Consider the following 23,634-nt stretch of genomic DNA (forward strand, 5'->3'; position numbering starts at 1 on the left):
ATACTGATTGCAGGGCAATGCACATGTGTGATACTATTTTTATTGTAAAAGTAGATGTTGAATTTGATGTAATGGTATGTAGGAGTGACCAACAAGTTAATACTCAAATCATCATTGTTCAACATTTGACAATAACCAACGATTACTTTTACATTTTTTCTAAGCGTAAATATAAGAGCTTACATGGGGTCAGTTGATGTAGGAAGTACAAACGAAACCCTTGCCTAACAATTATTAAAAAATACATTAAAGGTACAAGGAAGAGAGAGAAGGGAAGAGTGAAAAATGTGGTGTGGGCTCCACTGTTTCTTGTCAAACATGAATTCACATACAAAAGGGAGAAACAATTACGAGGACCTATATTGCTGAGAGTATATTTTGTACTACTGGAAATCAGTGGAATTCTTTTAAGTGCAACTGATAGTGTATTTTGTACTACTAATACTCCAATGGTATTATTTGGCAGCCAATGATACTATATAAATTTGTAAGCAAATTGACATTCTCACTACTGGTAGGCACCCCAAACGCGGCTCACCGTCAGCAGTTTAGAATGCCTCCTGTTGGTGGGATGTTTCGGAGTGGAGTAGGAGTCCATTCCATCCAATTTATTGTTTAGTTAAGGTTTTTAGATTTTTAACTACACAACCTCATTCAAAGGGGTTCTAACTCTACCATACATTCTTAAATCCCATACCTACCTCACCCTTGATATTCACAATCCATCTCATAAATGAGATTTAGAAACCATTCCAACAATAAACCAAACAACTCTAAACTATTATCAAATTTTGAATCCATATTTCTTTAATTTGAGATTCTATACCAATTCGTTTCAATCTTAGGAAAGGGGGTTATCATCTCCTAAATTTCATCCTCAAACACATAAACCAAAGTCAAAATTCAGTAACCTTTCGCTAAAATAAAATTCGAGTTTCAAAACACAACCCAAAAAAACTTGCTATCGCGAGGTCCAACAATGCGATAAAAAGCGAAACGACATGACTATCGCCAAATCGCCATCCCTAAAATACTCCATTAAACCCACACTCTCGTGCCCTCTTTAAAACCACCCCACAATCCATTCCTCAAACCTTTTACACCTTCATTCATACATTCATATTCTCTCTCTTCTTTATAGCGTTGTTGATTCAACAAAAACTGAAGAAAACACCAACCAACACTCGAAACTCGAGACTCTCCCTCACTCCTGCTCTCTCTCTTCCTCTCTCCCGCAATTCCACCCCAAATCTCTCTCCTCCCGAAACCCTAGAACTCCGCTTGATTTCTCCTTCAATCTGCTGCGATGCAGGAATTTTCGGCCACGGTTGCCAGCCATGTCCGATTCCTTCTGCAAAGCTTGAATGGATCCAACTCTGATTCTGTGCTTCAAGAGCTTTGTCAGGTCTTTTTTTACTCTATCTATGTAAATTCGCTGTTTTTTAATTTTGGGATATTTTTTTTTTTTTTTTTTTTTTTTTTTTTTTTTGTGTTGAATGATACCGAGAAAACCCTAGATGATTTAATTTGATTGACTTTGATGCTTCTCTTTGAATTTATTGATTCTCGATGATAGATTTGAGCTTGTTACTGTGGTTTCTGCATTTAGGGATTTTGCACATTTTTGGGTTTTAGTTTTTTGCGATTAATTGAGCTTCAGTGGGAGTTTGGGTTTATCTGAATTAGTGGAGTGTATATATATATATATATAGATTGAAAAATGTGAAGATGGTGGTTGAAATTCTGCAGTTATAAAGAAAAGTAAGTTGGTTTACGGTTCAGCTCAACTTTTATCTATTGAGGTTAGAGCTAGACATTGCAAAGTGGTTTTCGCCATAAATTAGTATTAACTTTTGGGCATTGGTTATTAAAGTCGAGTAAAGATGATGTGTGGTTAATAGGGATATTTTTTCTCTTTGAACTTTCATACTAGAATTCTAAATCGAAATTCATGTTGATAGTGTTTGCTCAAAGATCTGATGTTACAACTATTGTGAGATTGGTTAATTAAACTCGTGAGTGATATATAGCCCTCTAAAGTATTGGGTTATTCCTCTATACTTTATATTTTCCCCACACATTTTTCAACTTCATGGTATTGTAGGTTAAATAGCTGAAGGCAAGTCTGTGAACTTGGATGCTTTTTGCTGATATTTGTTGCTATTGTAGATCATACTTTTTGTGCTGAAATGCATTTTTTTTTTTGGGAACAGTTCACTGAACAAGGCTTAGAAGGAAGCTTATTGATCCTGCAGAGCTTGTTGGAATTTATGAATATACATGGGACAGATGCAAAGAAAGTTCATCTGCACCCAGTTATTTCCTCAGTTTTTAGATTTATTTTGGATAAACCAAATTTCAGTACTGTTCTCTGTCAGTCTCTTCGAAAGTTCACAATCAGAGATGGATTCCTCGATGATTTATCAAATGCTTTAGGTCTCTCACTTTCTGAAAAAATCGCCATTGGTCTCGCATTCTCGGAGTCTGAAAATCCTGATGCTAGATTGATTGGTATGCTGTCATTTTCTGTTGATAAATTTAGTTGTTTCAATATTATAATTTTTTTTTTTTTTGGTAATTGCTATATTTTTTTCAAACGTGTAAAGCAATTATTGTTGCATGCAGGGACAAATTTCTGCATGACTCAGATTGAGGGATTGTTTGCCAATCCCAGCACAATTGAATCAACTGAAAAAATCCAGAATATTTTCATGTTCCTTCATCGATGTGAGGGCCTCTCAAAGCATGTAGATACTTTTACGCAGATGTTGAGCTTAATGCCTCTGAAAGAGGGTGTACCATTGATTTTGGCTCCCCTGGTCCCAGATGACCTGAACGATACCAAGTTCCTCAGGTCATTATCTTATATCATTTTTGTCTTCATTTTCTCATGTTTATTTACTTGGAGGGCAATTTATGATTTTCTTTATGTTGATAGTGACTGCAGGAGCATGGATTTATTCTATGATTCTAATGTAGATGACTTTGATACCATTGTTGCTGAAATGGAGAAGGAGATTAGTATGGCAGATGTCATGAAAGAACTAGGTTATGGATGCACGATGAGTGCCTCAAAATGCAAGGAAATATTGTCTCTTTTTATGCCCCTAACTGAAGCAAGCATTGCTAGGATACTGGGCATCGTTGTCCGTTCTCATGCTGGTCTTGAGGATAACACAACTACATTCTCATCATTCCTATCGGCAATTGGCAGCAATCCTTTGTCTGATCTCCCATATCTCAGTTCCTGGGATGTCAATATCCTTGTCAAGACAATTAAACAGCTTGTGAGTTATTCATAATGCCTTCATATCTTTTTTGATTCATGCATGACCTTTGATGATATTGCATTCATATAATTTCTTGTTTACTTATAGTTTGTGGGTCATAGTTTATTGCTTATTTAAATTTATAGTTTGCTCAATCATAGGATCCATTTCCAGGATGCATTTTGTAGTCTTTGTTTTAAGACCCCCTTTACCATGGAGATTGGCGTAGAGAGAATTATTTGAAAATTTACCATTAAGTGCTTGGTTGAAAAGATTGCTTGGAAAAGTGCTTTATAAGAATTATAACAAACAGAGAGCCTGGCAAGAGTCATATGGATGCTGTATAGAATAAATATGAATATCATACTCTCTTTAGATGTGGATTGAGCATACTGAAAAAGTATTTTAACTGTCCAATTTGGAGAAAGATTATGGTCTGCTGCTTTGGCTATTTGGCGAGTTTATTTTCTGTTCTAAGGAGTACGAGGACACTCTAGGTCCAGGATCATTGTTCTACTGCTTATGCTGAAATTATGAACGAATTTGGTTGTGGTACTTTACTTTGGCCTTTTACCAAATACCAAAATTAGTGCACAGACTGTGCACTGAATGAGATTCAAGCCACAATCCCCTTTTCATTAATCTAAAAGATATCTTTTACTTTTATAGAAATAAAATACAGCAAACAATTTTTGCAAACATGATGAACTATAACTATATTATATGTATCCCTCACTAAAAATAGGCATATAAATTCATGTGGTGCTGTTGCTGGTGAAGGCCCTTAGTCTTTTTTTTTTTTTTTTTTTTTTTTTTTTTTTTTTTTTGTTTTGAAAACTGTATCTAATATGCATTATGCTTATTGCTCCCTCACACAAATAAAGTAGAAAATAGAAATGATAACCTGAGTGTTGCATGCAGTAACACTAAAAAAATTATTTGCTGTTTGGGGGCGGGGTTACGGGTTATCAACTTATCACATCATTCCTTGGGTCTAAGACTATTACTTACTTTAGGTCTGATTAGAAAAAATAAGTTCAGGGTAAGCAATAATAACGTGAACTAAACTTAGCCTAAGTGTCTAACGCATTGAAAATATTATTGTAATACAATCAAATTGTATCTTGAACTTTTACTAGGAAGGAGGGGTGGGGATTGTAAATTTCTCATTTCTAGTGGAAGGGTTGAATTATATGACCTATAACAAATATTTAAATATTTTTATGAAATCTTGTCACTCAAAATATACTTTTGTGTAATGTTTGGAATTGTGATGATGGGAATCAAGTTTTGACTGACTTGTCACTCAAAATATACTTTTTGCATGGTCTTTGGGGAAATCATTTACGTTTTTAATTCCATTGGAAGGGGCAAATATCTTTGGGGGTTACAGCAAAGCTTCCATGTCCAATGACAAATAGCGTCTTGAATTAAGCAAACCTGTGATTGATTTTTATTCAGCTTCTCTTTGGGTTGAATTTAGCAAACCTCTTGAATTACCAGAACATACTTCACTTTATTGGGTTGAATTTAGCAAACCTGTGATTCATTTTTATTCAGTATTTTTTTTTTTTAATGTTTTCTATTTGTTAATGATGAGGTGTGGATCAATGGTTTGATGCTCGTATCCCGATCTTAACCCCCCTCCCCCCTACTTGAGTTCTCAGCTTGTTGATTCCAACTGCATAAATCCGTAAAAGGAGGGCCCGGTCTAGGAAGTCTATGTTCTCATGAATTGTGGTACAAAATTGCCCATCATGTTCTAATGCTGCTCTTGTATTGCATGCATGTTATTGTACAGGCACCTGAAACCAACTGGGCAGGTGTTATGGAGAATCTAGACCATGAAGGATTCTATATTCCTAATGAGAACGCCTTCACATTTTTCATGACCATTTACAAGCATGCCTGTCAGGTAAGTCATGTTATGGAGAGGAAGTTCGTGAAATTGGCTTGAGTATGTAACCTTCACAGTTAGTAGTGTTATATCTCATAGATATATTTTTTCAGGATTCTTTCCCTCTCCATGCTATTTGCGGGTCAGTTTGGAAGAATTCGGAGGGGCAACTTTCCTTTCTTAAGTATGCAGTTTCTGCGCCACCTGAGTTATTTACCTTTGCACATTCTATTAGGCAACTGGTGAGATATACTGTGCTACACTGGTAATTATTGCTTTATGCATCTCATTCTGCAGATTTTGACACGGTACTCTCTTGTAGGTGTATGTTGATTCAGTCCACGGTCTACAATCTCAACCTGGACAGTCCAATTATGCATGGTTGTGTCTTGATCTTGTGGATGTATTGTGCCAATTGGCTGAGAGGGGTCATGCTGCTACAATTCAATCAATGCTTGAATACCCACTGAAACACTGCCCTGAAGTACTACTTCTTGGGGTAGCACAAATCCATGTAATGCCCTCTTCTTTTCTACATGTATGCATTAACTATTATTAGCGCACATTTTTAAAATTTTTTGATTAACTTTGCTTTAAAAGCTATATCATCAGTCATGAGTCATGACAAGACATCTTTTGACCAAAGATTCTGCCTTTGAGTGTGATACACATTTAGTTGCTCTATGAATCAGATTTCTTTTTGATTGGATCTATTGAATTGCTGCTAAGATTGTTTGTCTCATGTTAACAGCGTGATTAAATTATTTTCTTTGTGTAATTTAATCAATTCGTGTTCCTGATTTTGTGAGTCTGATAGCCTCTATGCTATTGTGATGCTGAAATTTGGCTTGTTTCCAACTATTTCCTTGTGTTATTGCCAGTAGATTTAGATGTCTGAACTCTGAAGCCTCCTACAGATACCTTTGCATGTCCTTATCTTAGTTTTTGTTATTCTCTTATATTGCAGACATCTTATAACCTTCTTCAGCATGAAGTTGCTTCTACTGTTTTACCGATGATAATTGCTAATGCTGGCAGAAAAGGAGTTATCCTTGACCTCTGGCACATCAACCATTATTTGGTTTTACGTGGATTTGTTGATGTTCTAGCTAGTGAATCAGACAGCATTCACAGGATTTTAGATGTTTGCCAGGAAACCAAGGTATACTTGTGAAAAGATTTTATCTAGTATTTCATAACTTTTAAAGGTGCTTGAGAATTCTGAACATTTGATTATTGTTTTTATTTTTTTATTTTTTTATTATTGTTTTTTTATATCCTTTTGTTCTCTTTGTATAGTGTATTAAAGTTCTTCACATCCACTGGATGCTGATCTTATGTTGCAGAAAGGAGTCTGCTAGTATGTTATATATAATTAACTTCGCTTTCTACTTTAACATGGTACTGGATAATCATGTCAGTGAATTGAGAAAGATCATAATTGAGCAATATGTATTTTCTTTGGAGAAATAATATAGCAAAGTGATATTTCCACTAATTCCTTTCATGGATTTCAGTGTATGGTTGTTATCGAGAGGCCTGTACAGGTATTTTGAGGTTGTCTATTGCTCATTTATCTTTTTGTTGCTTTTATAGATTCTCAGCCAAGTCTTGGAGCGGATTCCTTTTTCTTTTGCTATCAAACTTGCGGCAGTTGCTTCTCAAAAAGAGCTTTTGGATCTTGAGAGATGGTTGAATGATATGTTAATGACAAGCAAAGACACTTTTTTTACGGTACTTCATGCTTAATTCTTGTTATTTAATGATTCTAATGTGAGATTAGCCTTATGTTACTGTTCTTGAATTAGTTCAAGATGTTCAAATACTCTGGAGTTATATTTACAATGGTGCCTTGCAGGAGTGCTTCAAGTATATTAAAGAGGTTCAGAGCCAAACAATATCTGAAGAGAATGCTGACAAGCTGCATGAAACTGTTTCGTCTGCTAACCCTGGCTCCCGGAGTGCTCTGGTCATCCTGAAGGTTATGCTTGGTTAATTTTTTTATTTAGTCTATTGTTATGGTCTTTGCTTGTGTTTGTGTTTGTATGTGTGTGTGTGTGTCATTAGTAGTAAAAGTGGTCATTTTGCAGGTCCTTCAAGCCAAGGCCCACGTAGTGACCTCCAAAAGTCTGTGTGATGAAATTGAAAAAATGCATGTATCTCTGATGAATGGCAGTTTGGCTCCACAGAATGAAGGAGTTGCTGATTCACCCTCCTCAAATATGCCTTCTGACATTGATGCAGAGGCAAATTCCTATTTCCAGCACATGTTTTCTGAACAGATTACTGTTGGTGATATGGTCCTAATGCTTACACGTTTCAAAGAATCCCCTGACAAAAGGTACTAGCTAGACGTATCTTCATATGCCTCTTTTTTTTTTTTATTTATTTATTTATTTTTAATTTTATTAGTGCATTCTTTATGTGAAATTGATAAGAGATTTTATTTTCTTGTATTTCGTCATCTGTTCTTGGTTATTGTCCTTTGTTTTTTTTGTGAGGGTTTGTTCTTCTTGGTGTTCCTTGTGAGCATTTTCCTTGTGTATATTTGCTTCCTGGTTTTCCTTGATCGTACGATGCTTGATATCTGGAGTTAGGTTTGTTTGGGTCTAGATATATTTACCTTCTCTCATCGATTGACAATTTTATATAGTTAATGATGTGGAGAAATATTGGTTACACACTTGTGAGAGTTATCCTTCGAGGTAATTTGCTGGTTTTTAGGAATCTTTAATAGCATTCACGGGTCTAGTTATTTTTCTGATTTTTAAACCTGCCCTTTTGCAAACTTTGTAATTGGAAATTGGCATGTTTGTTTTTATTTATTAATTATTATTGTTATTGTTAAAAAAAGACCTGGTTTTGTAGATTAGAATATCTTTCTAATTTGTTTCCCTTTTCTACTGTGTATGTTTCTGCTTTATTTTGTTACTCTTATAATCTCTTAATGTAAATTGGAGCATATGCTGAGAAGGAAGCACTTCTACTGGGTATTTTGGAGTTTGCACTTTATTGGAGTTGAAGTCTGCTTTTGTCTTTGCCACTATCTTTTGTCATCTTATTTGGATTAGTGCTCTTATCCCTCATTTGTCCAGAGGAGGTGATACTTCTGAGGATAACACTAGCATCTTGTATTTTCCCCCTTTTTTCTTGCATACATTTTGCATGTTTAGGATCTAATTTTTCTTGTTTCTTTGCTTATGAAGCTATTTTTGGTTTTTGAAAGATATTTATATACTATAGAGTATAGAGTGTAAGGTTGCTTATAAGTGTAATGATGATGTGATTACTCTTGCTACGGACTGACTATTGATGCTCGACCATAATCTTTAACAAAAATCATGTATGGAGTTGCAGGGAACTGTCTATTTTCGAATGCATGATTGCCAATCTGTTTGAAGAGTATAGATTTTTCCCAAAATACCCCGAGAGACAGCTTGGAATTGCTGCTGTATTATTTGGTATAACTTTATCCTTGGTATGGGCTTCTAGTTTTTAATTTTTACTCCATTAGTTTGAAGATACTGATGCAGTAACTTTGCTGTAGGCTCTATCATCAAGCATCAGCTAGTAACACATCTGACACTTGGTATTGCACTCCGTTGTGTTTTGGATGCTTTACGGAAGCCTGCAGATTCAAAGGTTTTTTTTATTTTCTTTTTAGGTCAGTCGTTCCTATGCTTCCCTGTGCTGGTTTTGGAAATTATAAGTCTGATTTTGTGCAACAGATGTTTACGTTTGGTACAAAAGCGTTGGAGCAGTTTGTCAATCGTTTGGATGAGTGGCCCCAATATTGCAATCATATCTTGCAGATATCCCATCTTCGTGGTACTCATCAAGACCTAGTTGTATTTATTGAAGGAATTCTTGCCCGGCAATCTCATGGTGGAAATGGTCCTGTTGACCAACTTAATATTACTTCTCTGGGAACGACAGGCAACGAGGTAAAAGTGAACCTAGTCATGTTGTTGTGGTTTGTGTCATCCTTTGTTGGCTTTTTTAATTTGTATGAGAATTTACTTCAAATTCAATGATGGTAGCAGATAAGGAGCTGACTGCACTTGAGTTATATGGTGGGCTATTTAAAATGTTGAATGTCATAGTTAATAAGTTATTATGCATTGACACCAACCCTAACTATTTTGCTATACACCGAGTACATGTCCTAAAGTTTAGTGTTATGAAGCTGATTTAAAAAGTGCATTGTACTTTTAATGACTGTATTTAGTTACCGATGTGAGATAATATTGCCTTTCGAGTGTATGCTATATTTTTTTCCCTCTGTCTTTCTTCCAAGGAAGATCTTAAAAATTTAAATGCTGTTATAGTCTTCCTCAACAGAAGGGAATCTCTTACGTTCAATTTTATACCTTCCAAGTAGTATTGTTATGGTTAATTAAGCTGGATTTGAGCATCTCAATTCTTAACATTTTTGTGGTCAGCATCTGCTCCCATTGTTGTTCTTGCTGAGGCAGGGTTTGGGGGTGGCTCCGGCTGGCCCCACTCAGCTGCTTTACCCATACCAGTCAACTGTTGGATAGGATATTTTCAAAACACTTATGTGAACTTTTTTTTTTTTGGGTACTAAAGAGAGTCATTCTGTAAAATAGTCAAACATATGTTTCTTATTATGGGATGAAGCTCGATTAGATATTCCTTTTTGCTTGAAAAGCGCATTAATAATCATGGTCAATTTGCAGATTACTGGATTGACTACTACACAGCTGGGGCAGCCACTTTCCTCTCCTTCACCCATCCAACCTAGGCCCCCAGTGCAGGTAGATGATGGAAATAAAGCTTCCTTAAGTATGAATAGCTTCACAAAGCCATTAGTAGCTGCTTCAGCTCAATCTACTGCAACGACTTTAGCTGATGCAGTTAGCATTCCAAAGGTACATATGTTTCAGATAATACCAGTGAATATTTTATCAAGATAAGACATAGTTTAATCTTTTACTTTCTTTAACAGATTCCGAGTCCACTGACTACACCTGGAATGCTGTCATCCTCTCAAGGCTATGCTCGTACCCGAGGAGTTACTAATGCCAGTAATGTCATTTTATCAAATATATATTTTATAGTGATGTGTCTGGATAATCTTGCATATGTTGTTTTATTCGTGGAAAAAATTGCTATATGTTTATTTTGCTAATTTTCTTATATTCAGGGTTTGGTTCTGCATTGAATATAGAGACCCTCCTTGCTGCTTCAGAACGAAGAGAAACACCAATAGAGGTACTGAAATTATATCTTTGCTCTTCAGGAGTTGTGGCTTGCCTGGTTGGTTGGTTGGTTTAGGACGTTGTATATCTGAACCTGCAGACAGTTGGGAAAAAAAATACTGTTTCTTAGAATAGAGCTGCTTTCTTCGTGTCCTTGTTCTGGTCTTTATAGGTAGCTGAACAATGGGCTATTTGGCTTATGTTCTTTTCTCAAGTTTTTCTTTTATTCTAGGTTGCACCATCGTTGCTGCATAGCTTTCTCTGTTGTGCTGCATTGTTGTGGGGCTATATTTCTCAAAGGGAAAACCTTCCCCCCCCCCCCCCCCTGGGTGTTTGAGTTATTCACTGTATCAGTTAATCAATTAGATGTTTACTGAATTTTCTTGGTGGTGTTGTTTATATGGGGAGGCTATCTCTGACCGTCCTCGGTAAATTTCCTTTAGTTGAGCTTATTTTCTTGCCTTTAATTTCATCTGGAACACTTTGTCCAACTATCACTGTGATTTTCAATCAGTCTTTAAAATTCGACTGGTGATGGAAAGGGAAAATTTGCTTAATTAGTTCATTCAAGCTATATTTTTTTGCACCACCTATGCACCTCATTACATGTTTTTATTTTATTTATTATTATATTAGAAAGTATTGTTTTATCTGATCATTGTACATTCAATCAGGCTCCATCATCTGAGGCTCAGGACAAAATTTCATTCATTTTCAACAATATCTCTGCTTCTACTATGGATGCGAAGGCCAAAGAATTTTCAGAAATTCTGAAGGAGGAATGCTATCCCTGGTTTGCACAATATATGGTGATGAAAAGGTTGCAAATTTTCTTCCTTGTACTTCTGGGTGCTTATTCAATTTTTTATTTTATTTTATTTTATTTTATTTATTTATTTATTTATTTATTTTTATTTTTTTATTTTTTAATAATGGATATCCACTGGAATTATAATTTTTTTTTAATTAATTTTGCAGAGCTAGCATTGAACCGAACTTTCATGAAATGTATCTGAAGTTTCTGGACAAGATTAATTCAAAAGCTCTGTATAAGGAAATTGTTCAGGAAACATATGAGAATTGCAAGGTTAACAGCTGGAGATGATGTTTGATGGGTATTATTTGAGTGCATCTTCTGAAAATAAAATTGAAGTTTCCTATTTGTTCTTTCAGGTTCTTTTAGGCTCTGAGCTCATAAAATCTAGTTCTGAAGAGCGCTCTTTGCTAAAAAATTTGGGAAGCTGGCTTGGGAAACTTACAATTGGTCGAAATCAAGTTCTTAGGGCTCGTGATATTGATCCTAAATCTTTGATTATAGAGGTAAATTGGCTTTGTAAGAATTATAACTTATATATACTGTCTTTCTGTTGGATGGGTATCGCTAGATCTTGTTGGCTTCCAATCTTCCATGGTTCCTCTCTTTGTAAACTTTTGTTTTGTATTTGGCATTTGATATTTTTTGGGATGTGATTTTTTCTTCCAGGCGTACGAGAAAGGATTGATGATTGCTGTGATTCCTTTTACGTCTAAGGTATATTATCTCCCTAGTTCTGTTTGATTATTTTAATCTGTAAATATATACTGAATTATTGAATCCAATCAATTGTATTAGATTTTGGAACCATGTCAAAGCAGTCTAGCTTATCAACCTCCAAATCCTTGGACAATGGGTATTCTTGCCTTGCTTACTGAGATCTATGCGATGCCAAACCTAAAGATGAATCTTAAATTTGACATTGAGGTTCATGCCTGCTATCTGCTCTCATTTGTTATTATAAAGCTATTGCTGTTCTAATGCAATTATGCAGTTGCTGTTGTGTTTATCTTGTTGGCTGCTGCTGTTATTTTTAGGTGCTGTTTAAAAATCTTGGTGTTCAGATAAAAGAAGTGAACCCTACTTCTCTTTTAAGAGATCGTGTGCGAGTAGTTGAAGGAAATCCTGATTTTTCAAACAAAGAGTTTGTAGCACCACAGCAACCAATTTCTTCTGAAGATCAAGTGGCAATACCAGAGCCCATGGAACCGCCTCCTAAACCTCAGCTTCCTGTTCCAATTTCTCCGGTCTGTGCATGAATATTTTTAACTTCCCCCCCCCCCCCCCTCCTTCTCCCCCTCTCTCTCTCACTCAATTTGTTCATGCTGATAGTCTGTTTGTCAGTCTAATATCTTGTGTTTCACGACTCAGTATGTTCCTGCTGAGGATGATAAGGGTGGTAGTATGGGGTTTTCTGACCAGCTTCCTTCAGCTCAAGGATTGCTCCAATCTGCTGGATCTCAATCTCAATATAGCATGACTCAGGTATGGAGACACTTTATTGCTTTCAACATTACTAATGATATTTGGACTCACTGATATTAGTGTTGGCTTATGCAATCTATGTAATTCAAAAAGAATTGCGTCCAACAGAAATGAACCTCAAAGTCGGTCTGGCTGTCTGGCTTGAGTTCCAATTTCTTTAAATGTTATTCAGGCTGGAATGGGCTATGAGTTGATAGAAAATAATATCTAAATTTTTGGAGATAAATTACAACCTGACTACAATTTGTTAGCAACTGAAATGTGCAACATCTTACCTATTTTTTCACATAGCTGCTAGCTATTAAGTGTGTCTTGTTTGATGTTACAGTTACCCCCTTCAATTCCTAGCCTTGGAGCACATGTCGTCGTGAATTCAAAGCTGAATAATATGGGCTTACATGTGCACTTCCAGAGGTCTGGTTTCCCTTCTCTCAGGCTTTTGTCATTTCTAGAACTACCTTGTTTTATTTGATACTTACTGAGGTGAATTGACTTCACTGCAGAGTTCTTCCACTTGCTATGGATAGAGCTATCAAAGAAATTGTGCCTGGTATAGTGCAGCGTAGTGTTTCCATCGCTACTCAAACTACTAAGGAGCTTGTTATTAAGGTTCTGTATACTACCTAGTTGATTAGTCACTAAGGTCTATTTGGTAAGTTTTTCTTTACTAATTAAATTAGACAAATGTTATTTTTTCAGGATTATGCTTTGGAGTCAGATGAGAGTCGCATATATAATGCTGCGCATTTGATGGTTGCTAGTCTTTCTGGAAGTCTAGCTCATGTGACTTGCAAGGTGCGATGTCCTGTTATGCTCTTTGTAAAATGTGTGAATATGGTGTCAACAAGCTTATTAATGTAGCTGGTTTTTAGAGATCTTCATCATTAGCTATATATATGCTGTGAAGAACCTGATGTCCAAGAGTTTGGTTACTGCTGCAGGAACCTCTGCGTGGCTCAATAACTAGTCAGCTGCGTAATATGCTTCAAGGAGTAAATGTTGGAAGTGAAGTTTTAGAACAGTATGTACAGCTCGTGACCAATGACAACCTTGATTTGGGTTGTGCAATGATTGAACAAGCAGCACAAGAGAAGGTTAAGATTTTAGCTTCTTGAATGTGATTTCTCTCCTTTATTGGATAATGTTGATTGGTGGAGAACTTGTTGGTTAACATTAACCTTTATGTTTGAGGGTTTCCTGTAATACTTTCTCTGATTACTTTTGTTCGTCGCTATCTAGAGTGACGATTTGTTGCGAGATGGAGTATCCAGCAGTAGTGAAGTTCTGGATTTTGTTATTAATTCTGCCGATAAGAGCCCTCCAATAGTCTTTTGTTATCAGTGATGCTCTATTTTATATCCTGTCACATATACTTTTTTATCCCCCTTGACTGGGGAGGATTACTATCTGACAAAGGCCAGGTTTAAATTATATATATATATATATATATATATATATATATATATATATATATATATATATTTTTTTTTTTTTTTTTTTTTTTTTTTTTTTTTTTTTTGGGGGGGGGGGGTGGGTGGGGGGGGGGTGTCTTGGGGGATAATTTGGTGATCGGATCTGGAATTTGAGCCTCCCTCATATTCATGGGAATTTTATTTGCTTTATATGGATTTGGTCATTAGAAAATTGTGCTCATCTTACCAAAGGGTCTGCATTTGTTGCTATAGGCTGTACAAACAATTGATGCAGAAATCTCACAACAACTTTCCTTGAGAAGAAAGCACAGAGAAAGTCTTGGTTCCTCAATATATGATGCTAATATATATGCACAAGGTGCAATGGGTATCTTGCCCGAAACTCTTCGTCCTACCCCTGGGCGCTTGTCTTTTTCCCAGCAACGTGTTTATGAGGTATGGCACTGAGTTTGATTACACTCTTCACATTCTACTGTGATAGGGTTGTATCAGCTGCTGCTGGTATTTGCATATTGTACTTTTGTTTATAGACTTTATTTGACATTAAGTGTATTGTGGATAGGTTTTTAATTGGCTCTCTATTTTTGGCAGGATTTTGTGCGGCTTCCCTGGCAGAACCAACAGTCGAGTCAAAGTGTTAATGGTACGCTTGCTGCTCATTCTCCTTCTCCTTCCCCTGCTGGTGGAAGCTTCCCGCGCACATTCAGTGCATCTTCAGGACAGCTAAGTTCAAATATCTACTCTGGACTCGGGAATACTAGTTTTGGTGTGGGTGCTCAGCCTATTGATCTTGTTTCTGATGAAATGGAACCATCTTCACAGATACTTAGGTATTTATCTATCTTCTTGTTGAAATGCAGGACATTAAAATGTAAGTTCATTGCAAGTTATACTGCTTGTATTGATACTGATTTAAAGCTTTTCAAAATGCGAAAATGTATATGTGCGTTGCAATTTAGAGTTCAGGACGTAGTGGGATGTTTAAATTGGTTTTTTTTTTTTTTTTTTTTTTTTTTTTTTTTTTTTTTTTTTTTTTTTTTTTGGTCATGCTCTTCATATTGTGATGAATTTCTGTTTGGATATCAGCTTTTCAAAATACAAAAAAATCTTGATCTCTGGAAATTGTTGTGGACAAATATATGAAGCTACTTTTGCTTCCTTTTATGAGAAAATATGCATGGGTTGGGAAAGATGGGAAGTCGGGAGCCATATGAGCAAGAAATGGATGTCTGAATCGTATGTTAGGCAGTTGAGTATGGTGGAAATATAGGAAATTAATTTAAATAGGTATGTAGCAGTTGTGACTGGTGGTGGAGTTGAGGAGTGCGCAATTGGTGGTTACAAATTAGTCTGTCAGGAAGAGTCTGTGGGCTGGGTAGTGGGTTGATGGGTGTTTGATAATTTTGTCAATTGCCTTTCCATATCTTTCCTCCTTAATTTGCATGCCGAATTCAAGTGTGTCATCTAATTTGGAACGGAGGAAGTACATACTATATTTTGCTAGGGCAATATTTGTTTAATTTTCTTCTAACTTCTAAAGGTGCTGATTAATACTTCTATGATTATGTAAAATAACATTTTGAGCCCTAATTTTTAGTCCATGATTTTATTTACAAAATATCTAGGATAAGCTCTTGACTCGGCCAAATTGATGATGGCTAATAGACCAGCTGTTAATTTTGTAGCAGCTGCTATTGTGGACCTGCAATTTTTTACATTGTTTCTGCCTCTAGTAGCTATGTTTGATACTCATTTATGCTTCTTTCCTTGCATGGCAGTACTGCTGCTCTTAGTCAGATAAGAACTTCTGAAAGTGTTGGCTCTCAGCGCTCTGAGAATGATTCAACCCCGGTGTCTTCTTCTGGTGTGTCAGCCATGGAAGCACTACCAGTTGAATCAGCTGCAAGTATGAAGGTTGGTGATGCTAATTTTTTTTAATTATATTTTTTTTTTGTTTTTGTGCTGTTGTGAGTACAATATTCTTTACTGACCATTTTTGTGCTTTCAGGATCCTGGAGTAACCTCCCAATCACCACCGCAAGGATCTGTGCCTATAGGAACTGGTCTCTTAGAACCTTCATTGACTATTGGAGATGTGCTGGACAAATACCAGTTAGTTGCATTGAAGGTCATATATATTACCCATGCAGTAGTCATTCTTATCTAAGTCCTGTTATGTCTATTTATATATAGCTCATGGGAGGATGATGTTGATGTGATCTTTATGTGCGTATGTGCATTCATTACTTAAGGCACAGCTTACATGGCTCTAGTTTGTAAAGACTAAAGACCGAGTGTTACATACATCTGATTATAAATTGTGTTTACTGTCTTATATTGGTCTTGATGTGCAATTGGGCAGAAGTAATGGCATGGTTTATCGGATTTTGCTTTCCATGCTTATCTATTGGGCTTGGTGTTGTTCTTGGTCTTGATTTTGATTGTGCCTTCACTAGTATTCTGTTTGATGCTTTTTATAATAACTTTGCCGTTGAACTTGCATCTGAGGCACCCTTTTCAATTCCTCATTTTTGAATACAGTTGGAAACTGCCCTTTCTAGTGATGGTAGAGAAGCGGAAATTCAGGTATTTATGCCATACGGGTACATAGAACTTTATCGAATTTTAAGTCATGCTTTTGTACTTGCATAACACTCATTTTTGATTTTCTTTTTCCCATCAATTTCTTCCAGCCTATTGTTTCAGAGATTCCACAGATCATACTAAAATGTGGCAACCGAGATGAAGCTGCTTTAGCTGTCGCACAAAAGGTGATCTATGATGGCATATCTATCTTCCTTTCTTTGTTGTTTATGTTTGTATCATACATTGATTTTTTTACTACATATATGTTCTGGTGCAGGTTTTCAAATCTTTGTATGAGAATTCAGGCAATGGTTTGCACATTGCTGCTCATCTTGCAATTTTAGCTGCAATTCGTGATGTGTGCAAACTTGTGGTGAAGGAGCTTACTAGCTGGGTATGTTTATGTAACTATAATATGATTTTCATGCAAATCATCAAAAAATCTTAATAGTAATTTTCTATGTGATTCTTTTTCATTGGTCTCATCTCTTTGTTATTAGTTTTTTTCCTAATCTTGGTTTTGTTTTTAATGTGAACTTGTTTTTCTTCCAGTTGTATTAATTAAATATTAGCAGTTTACTTGCTCTCTTATTTTAGTTTTCATTGAATTGGAGGGTGCTTTTAATTTAATTTGATTTTGGATTCGCTATCTTCTTTGCAGTTGATTTATTCAGATGAGGAACGGAAGTTCAATAAGGATATTACTGTTGGCCTGATAAGAAGGGAGTTGTTGAACTTGGCCGAATATAATATTCATATGGCGAAGCTTCTTGATGCAGGAAGGAACAGTAAGTATTTGATATACTCCTATTTATAGTGGCTGAAGATCTATATCTCATGAGGTTTTTTTTATTATACAGAAATTGCAACTGAGTTTGCTGTTTCTCTTCTCCAAACTTTGGTGAAAGAAGAACCTAAGGTCATTTCAGAGCTTCAGAATTTAGTTGAAAACCTGGCAAAGGTTAGTGTCTAGTCCTTTATCATAAGTAAGGTTACTTAACTCAGATGATCAGATGCGGATTTAATTATGATTTCATTGTAATAGCAGCTTGCTGCGAGGCCGGGGTCGCCTGAGTTGTTGCAGCAGTTAGTTGAAACGGTGAAAAATCCAGCTGCTACTGTTGGTGGCCTCACCAGTCCTAGTACAGGGAAGGATGATAAGAACCGACAAACTAGAGACCAAAAGGTTTGGATGAACCTATGACCCTCATTTTAGGTGGCTTGTGATTTTTTATTTCTTTTTATGTCATATAAAGCTAACTTTTATTTTGCACAGGTTTCTCAATCTGTGGCAAGTAAGGGTGAGTACAACAGTGTAGAAGTAATGGAGCCGGATGCCTCTAGTTTCCAGAAGCAGGTGCTTGAATTTCCGTATTCTAGGCTAACGAGTGTTACAATAATTAATTTTATTTTAGTCACTGTCCAAGCTTGGTGTAGATTTCTTGTCACCTATCGGCCACGGAACAATGGTCACAAGCTTGTACAAAGAAAGTGGTTAACGATAGCAGAGAGCCAGTTTAAAACCACTCATAATAAGGATCGGGGGGGAGGGGGGTACTGGAAGAAGTGGGTCAGTAGGAAACAGTGGAACACTAGTGAAAGAGGTACTTTATTAGCTGACCAATAGCTAAGTCAAATTGTTGAATTTAACCTGACTGGCACTTGTACACAAGGCTAAGCATCATATACTTTTGCTTCAAAGGGTTCTTTTTTAGCTGACCATTAATCGTCATTAAAAACACTTTAGGAGGGAGATATGTTATGTGGATAGCTGAGGAAGCTTGCGTAGATGATTGCTGGATCTAAGTGCATCTTCTATATTAGTTTGCTGTATTCATACATTCTGAGCCAGATGAGTGGAGATGCTTGTTTAGTTGTTTTGTGCCACTGAGTCATTAGTTTTCTTTGTTGTTTGTGTATACTGTATTGGCATATTATAATAGATGGTATTTTATGAGGTTGTGCTGAGTAGACCTGGTTATTGGGCGGGTTGGGTCTTATCCATGCGGGTCTGTAGCAGGTTAGGTCTTATGTGGCTTGCCATATAATTGTTCAAAATAGGTTGGGCTGAAGTGGGTTACAAATCAGTTGTTGGTTGATGTCTGGCGAGCCAATAACAAGCAAGGAAAAAGGCAAAAGAAGTTTAGAAGAGAGAAAAATAAGCACATGTGAATACTAAATTATACATATAATCTTTTTTATTGCAACTGATTTCTTTTACAAAATTATCTGGCAATAAAGAAGCCATAGTTTACCCTAATCCAATAAAAGCCCTATGAACTTAAACCTAAACATTTACCCATTTGTTTACCCTGTCGAATAACCTGGTCTAGTGCTGAGATGTTTCATAGTCAGTAATTTTCTATTGTATCATATTGGTAGAACTAGTAGATGATCTCATACAAGCTAGATTTTACAGTGTTTGATAAAATGCTTGTGCAGGTTTCTCTACTTTTTGCAGAGTGGTATCGGTTATCTGAACTTCCTTCTGGAACTGATACTCCATGCATCAGATTTGTTATACAGCTACATCAAAATGGTTTACTTAGAGGAGATGACATAACGGAGCGCTTCTTCCGGGTTCTTTTGGTGATTGTTTTCCCAATCTTGAGCATTTATTTTTTTCTTAGTGATATTCAATCCCATATCTATAATTGATCTTCTGTTCCAGGAAATATCTGTGTCACATTTTGGTGAGGTGATGCAGTCATCTCAACAAGTGCAGTCTTCTTTTCTGGCAATTGATATTTATGCTAAACTAGTATATTCAATCTTAAAGGTAATTTCATTTTAATCTGCATTCTTTTCTTATTGTATAGCATTGGTTCTAACTTAAGATTTTTCTAAATTTGTAGCATTGCCCAGTGGATCAGGGGTCAAGCAAACTCTTTCTCTTACCAAAGGTTGGATTCTAACTTCAAGTTTTAGGTTTGCTGTTATCTTGTATTTCTTCACCCTAATTTTGGATTGTTATCTTGTTATGAATTGTTATATTGCATCATTTATCTCTGTAGATTTTAGCTGTAACTGTGAGATCAATTCAAAAAGATGCTGATGAAAAGAAAGAAGACTTTAATCCAAGGCCATATTATAGGCTCTTTATTAATTGGCTGTTAGACTTTGGTTCGTTAGACCCTGTGCACGATGGTGTTAATTTCCAGGTATAACATGGTTGCCATTGTATTCATTCCCTCCCCCCCCCCCCACACTCACACACACCCTCAAAACTAGATCTAATTGGATGGTTTTTGTTATAATTAATATTATTATTATTTATCTATCTTTTGTATTTACTAATAGTGGTTAATTTTTCCAGGTTTTGTCAGCTTTTGCGAATGCATTCCATGCTTTGCAGCCCCTTAAAGTACCTGCTTTCAGGTTAGGAAAAGCTGAACGTTTGGGTATTAGGAAACCCTGTTTGTCTTTTTGCCATTTTATTACTATAGTATTTAATCGTTTGAGAATTAGATCTATAAGATTACTTAAATGCAAAATCTTTTCATTCTTGCTGCCTTTATGGCAATCTTTGACGTCCTGTGTTCAATTTATTTCTTGACATTGGCTGATTAAGGCTAGCTATGCAAACTTATTATGAACCTTATTTTAGTCTAATTTGATTTTCAAAGTTACATAATCTATGTAGAATATGCTTGGCTGCCTGTGAAGTTTTAATCAGTCTTTTGATTTCCTTAAAAGGAGATCCCCCACCTCCCTCTCTTTCCCCTTCTATATATTGTCCCATTGGGGTGTAATTTGTTAATTTTTGATTGGGGAGAGTTGAGGAGAGAGAAAATTAGTGGGACACCAAACATAATGAATGTGAAAGTAAAGTGATGGACCTATATCATTACTTATAGTATGGGGCAAACTCAAAGGGACTATTTAAAAAAGAATTTTGGGTAAATTTTAAGAACAGAGGGAGTACAATGTTTAACGTCGTGAAGTGGGTTTGAAATCTGAAACAATTTTCTGTTGCTAAATTTTCTGACTTTAAACATAAATGCTTAGAACATCGTTGACTTGTAGGTAGAGGCTTTCCTTGCACATGATGATTGGATAATGATTGTGATGAAGATTTAGCATAGCTTAGTACTGAATGTGGATGGGTGTTGACTCCCATGAAAATCTGGACCATTTTTTTTATAATATATTCTTTACACTTTGGACCAATACATTTTCTATATGCAAGTCATCTAGGAATTTTTTTGTGGTTAACTATTGTAGTTCTGACTACTTTATTCATCATATTTGCTGTCTCACACTTTCATAAATTTCTACAGCTTTGCATGGCTAGAACTAGTTAGTCACAGAACTTTCATGCCTAAGTTGCTTACCGGCAACTCTCAGAAGGGGTGGCCCTTTCTTCATCGCTTGTTGGTTGACTTATTTCAGTTCATGGAGCCTTTCTTGAGGAATGCAGAAATGGGAGAATTGGTTTGCATCTTTTAGATCCCTTAATAATAGTTCTTTTTTATTTTTTCTCATCAGCATCATTTTAATTAAAATTCTGTGTTTTGTTTGAAGATACGCTTTCTGTACCAAGGAACTCTGAGAGTGCTGTTGGTGCTGCTGCATGATTTTCCAGAATTCTTGTGTGACTTTCATTTTAGTTTTTGTGATGTCATACCTCCCAGCTGCATACAGATGCGAAATATAATCCTCAGTGCTTTTCCTCGCAACATGAGACTTCCGGATCCTTCAACTCCAAATTTGAAGGTTTGTCTTCCACCACTTCAATTTTTTCTTGAACTATAATGTGTTACGATTTCTAAAAATCTTTTTTTTTTTTTTTTAGATTGATTTGCTGGATGAGATGAGCCAAGCACCTCGTATATTGTCCGAAGTTGATGCAGCTTTGAAGGCAAAGCAGATGAAAGCTGACGTTGATGAGTTTCTCAGGGTAAATTTTTTTTCTTTCATTAAATTGATTTGCTTATGTGCAGTAGTCTAAATTTTGTTGTCTTTTTTCACTGCAGACAAGGCAACAATCATCCCCATTTCTGAGTGATCTGAAGCAGAGATTACTACTTCCACCTAGTGAGGCTTCCCATGCTGGGACCTGTTACAATGTACCTCTGATCAACTCACTTGTATTGTATGTTGGAATGCAGGTAAATATTGTATGCTATGTTTATTTTATAGTTATGGTATAAAAATGATAGGTAATGCCGGGACCTGTTATAACTTACCTCTAAAATTTTGCTATATTTTTGTAGCTAATCTCACATTCTGGCAAGTATGCCAATCCTTTTTTGTTCCAAGTTCTGTGTGCTTTTCATTTGATGAATTATGAGTTATTTGACATGTTGGTAAATGTAAAAGAGATGCTATTTCTTTGGATATAGAGGGGCCTGTTTGTTCCAGCTAAGTTGTTTTAAAAAAATCTTCGATGTAACAAGTCGCAAGTCTAATTTTATGACTGAAAGACTCCGGAGTCTGATTAACTGAAACCCAGCAAATTGGTAGTTTTCTTCTGGCTTGAGACCTCTAACAATTTGGAAGTTAATGTTCTGGGAATTATTCTAGATATGCATCATTAGAAGACTATTTTAAAACAGTGTAATGTGGACTGTCAAGAATCTCTTTCAAGTCTTTAAATGTAGTTTGCATGCAACTTGTCATTGTAGAATTCTGCTTATGGTAGGATCAAAGTCCTCTGTGACGTAATTATTGTTATATGTAGTGGTGTTGTGGTGTTACTTTTAAGGTTACCTCTGATTTTGCTACAGGCAATTCAGCTGCTTCAGGCTCGGAACCGGTCACAACCTCAGTCAGTCAGCAGTGATCCATTGGCAGCTAAAGCAGCATTGGATATATTCCAAACTTTAATTAGGGATTTGGATACTGAATGCCGCTATCTATTTCTAAATGCAATTGCTAACCAGTTGCGTTATCCAAATACTCACACACATTACTTCTCCGTCATCCTCCTCTACTTATTTTCTGATGCGCACCAGGTATTATTTTTCCCCACCTTTAAAATGTTGCTCTGTAATTGATTTAATTTGCATGACAAATCTTTGTTTGGTACCCCATATTATTTATTAGGAGTGCCGAGAAGAATTGAATTTTTTTTTTTGCCAGAAAATTTGAAAAATCCTAAGCCCAAGTTTGGACCCATATCCAATGTACTTTTGGATGTCAAAACAATATGTTCTGTCATATATTCCACATTAACGTCTTATTTATTCTCCAAACTCATCTTTGCTGACGTGTAACTGGTTGAATGAAGTATTTTTGTTGGTCTGTGAATTCTAATTCCAAATTATGGGTTCTTTGTTTTCTCATCCATCCCCTTCCTCTGGAAATTGTTATGCTATTTGAATTGTCCTACACTTTGCAATATAGCTGATAAAATTAGCTCCCTGTTTTATCTATTATATTTCCTGATGATGGCACATGTACCAACTTCTGCAGGAGATCATTCAGGAACAAATTACCAGAGTACTGTTAGAAAGGCTAATTGTTAACAGGCCACATCCGTGGGGACTGTTGATTACATTTATTGAACTAATCAAGGTGAATACGGAGTATACTTTTTAGTATGAATATGCCATAAATGTTATATTTAATTAATGTGTTTTGCTTTTTATACAGAATCCTGATTATAATTTCTGGAACCGTACCTTCACTCGGTGTGCACCTGAAATTGAAAAATTGTTCGAGTCCGTTTCGACCTCGTGTGGGGGGCCAAAGCCTGTTAATGAAAGCATGGTTGGCTCCGGAGGATTATCAGATAATGCTCATTGAAGTTATCTTTCTTTGTAAATGTGTAGAAGTAGATTAGTCTTCTAACATTGCTAGAAGACTGTAAATGTACCAATACTGTGAATATGCATATTCTAGATACATTCAAATACCAATGTTATTAATAACATTTTTCTAATGCTAGTTTAGGCAGGCTTAATGCTCCTTTCTGTACCCAAGT

The 23,634-nt window shown here is 36.0% G+C and overlaps 1 protein-coding gene across 4 annotated transcripts; it reads left to right on the forward strand.

The window, feature by feature from the left end:
* The first annotated feature begins 951 nt into the window (after positions 1–951).
* Positions 952–23,632, forward strand: LOC110721506 (CCR4-NOT transcription complex subunit 1-like). Of its 4 annotated transcripts, none has more exons than XM_021900672.1 (51): positions 952–1,405; positions 2,214–2,511; positions 2,626–2,854; positions 2,948–3,287; positions 5,071–5,184; positions 5,280–5,408; positions 5,489–5,680; positions 6,134–6,328; positions 6,763–6,900; positions 7,025–7,147; positions 7,257–7,507; positions 8,524–8,627; positions 8,714–8,808; positions 8,895–9,110; positions 9,867–10,058; positions 10,136–10,214; positions 10,334–10,401; positions 11,063–11,208; positions 11,367–11,475; positions 11,562–11,708; positions 11,872–11,919; positions 12,001–12,129; positions 12,240–12,449; positions 12,574–12,687; positions 13,016–13,101; positions 13,191–13,296; positions 13,387–13,482; positions 13,629–13,781; positions 14,373–14,555; positions 14,712–14,950; positions 15,899–16,034; positions 16,129–16,248; positions 16,662–16,706; positions 16,814–16,891; positions 16,984–17,100; positions 17,368–17,494; positions 17,567–17,667; positions 17,752–17,892; positions 17,983–18,063; positions 19,149–19,295; positions 19,378–19,485; positions 19,562–19,609; positions 19,721–19,867; positions 20,023–20,084; positions 20,987–21,140; positions 21,231–21,422; positions 21,502–21,606; positions 21,683–21,817; positions 22,436–22,663; positions 23,124–23,225; positions 23,304–23,632. In XM_021900672.1, exons 1-51 carry the CDS (start codon positions 1,307–1,309, stop codon positions 23,454–23,456), a joined length of 7,155 nt encoding a protein of 2,384 aa, XP_021756364.1. In that variant the 5' UTR covers positions 952–1,306; the 3' UTR covers positions 23,457–23,632. The 4 variants fall into 4 exon arrangements, with proteins under 4 accessions (XP_021756364.1, XP_021756362.1, XP_021756365.1 ...); XM_021900670.1 differs by having other exon boundaries at positions 954–1,405; positions 2,939–3,287; XM_021900673.1 differs by having other exon boundaries at positions 954–1,405; positions 17,755–17,892.
* Positions 23,633–23,634: the final 2 nt, after the last annotated feature.

Source organism: Chenopodium quinoa, unplaced genomic scaffold, assembly GCF_001683475.1.
Source record: "Chenopodium quinoa cultivar QQ74 unplaced genomic scaffold, ASM168347v1, whole genome shotgun sequence".
Classification (NCBI taxonomy): domain Eukaryota; kingdom Viridiplantae; phylum Streptophyta; class Magnoliopsida; order Caryophyllales; family Amaranthaceae; genus Chenopodium; species Chenopodium quinoa.

Bases quoted from the DNA above. Each gene is read 5' to 3' on its own strand.
- LOC110721506 (XM_021900670.1), top strand. From the start codon at position 1,307: ATGCAGGAATTTTCGGCCACGGTTGCCAGCCATGTCCGATTCCTTCTG. The intron at 5,681-6,133 runs GTAATGCCCTCT...CTTATATTGCAG, and splicing joins TTGGGGTAGCACAAATCCAT to ACATCTTATAACCTTCTTCA. The intron at 17,668-17,751 runs GTTAGTGTCTAG...TCATTGTAATAG, and splicing joins TAGTTGAAAACCTGGCAAAG to CAGCTTGCTGCGAGGCCGGG.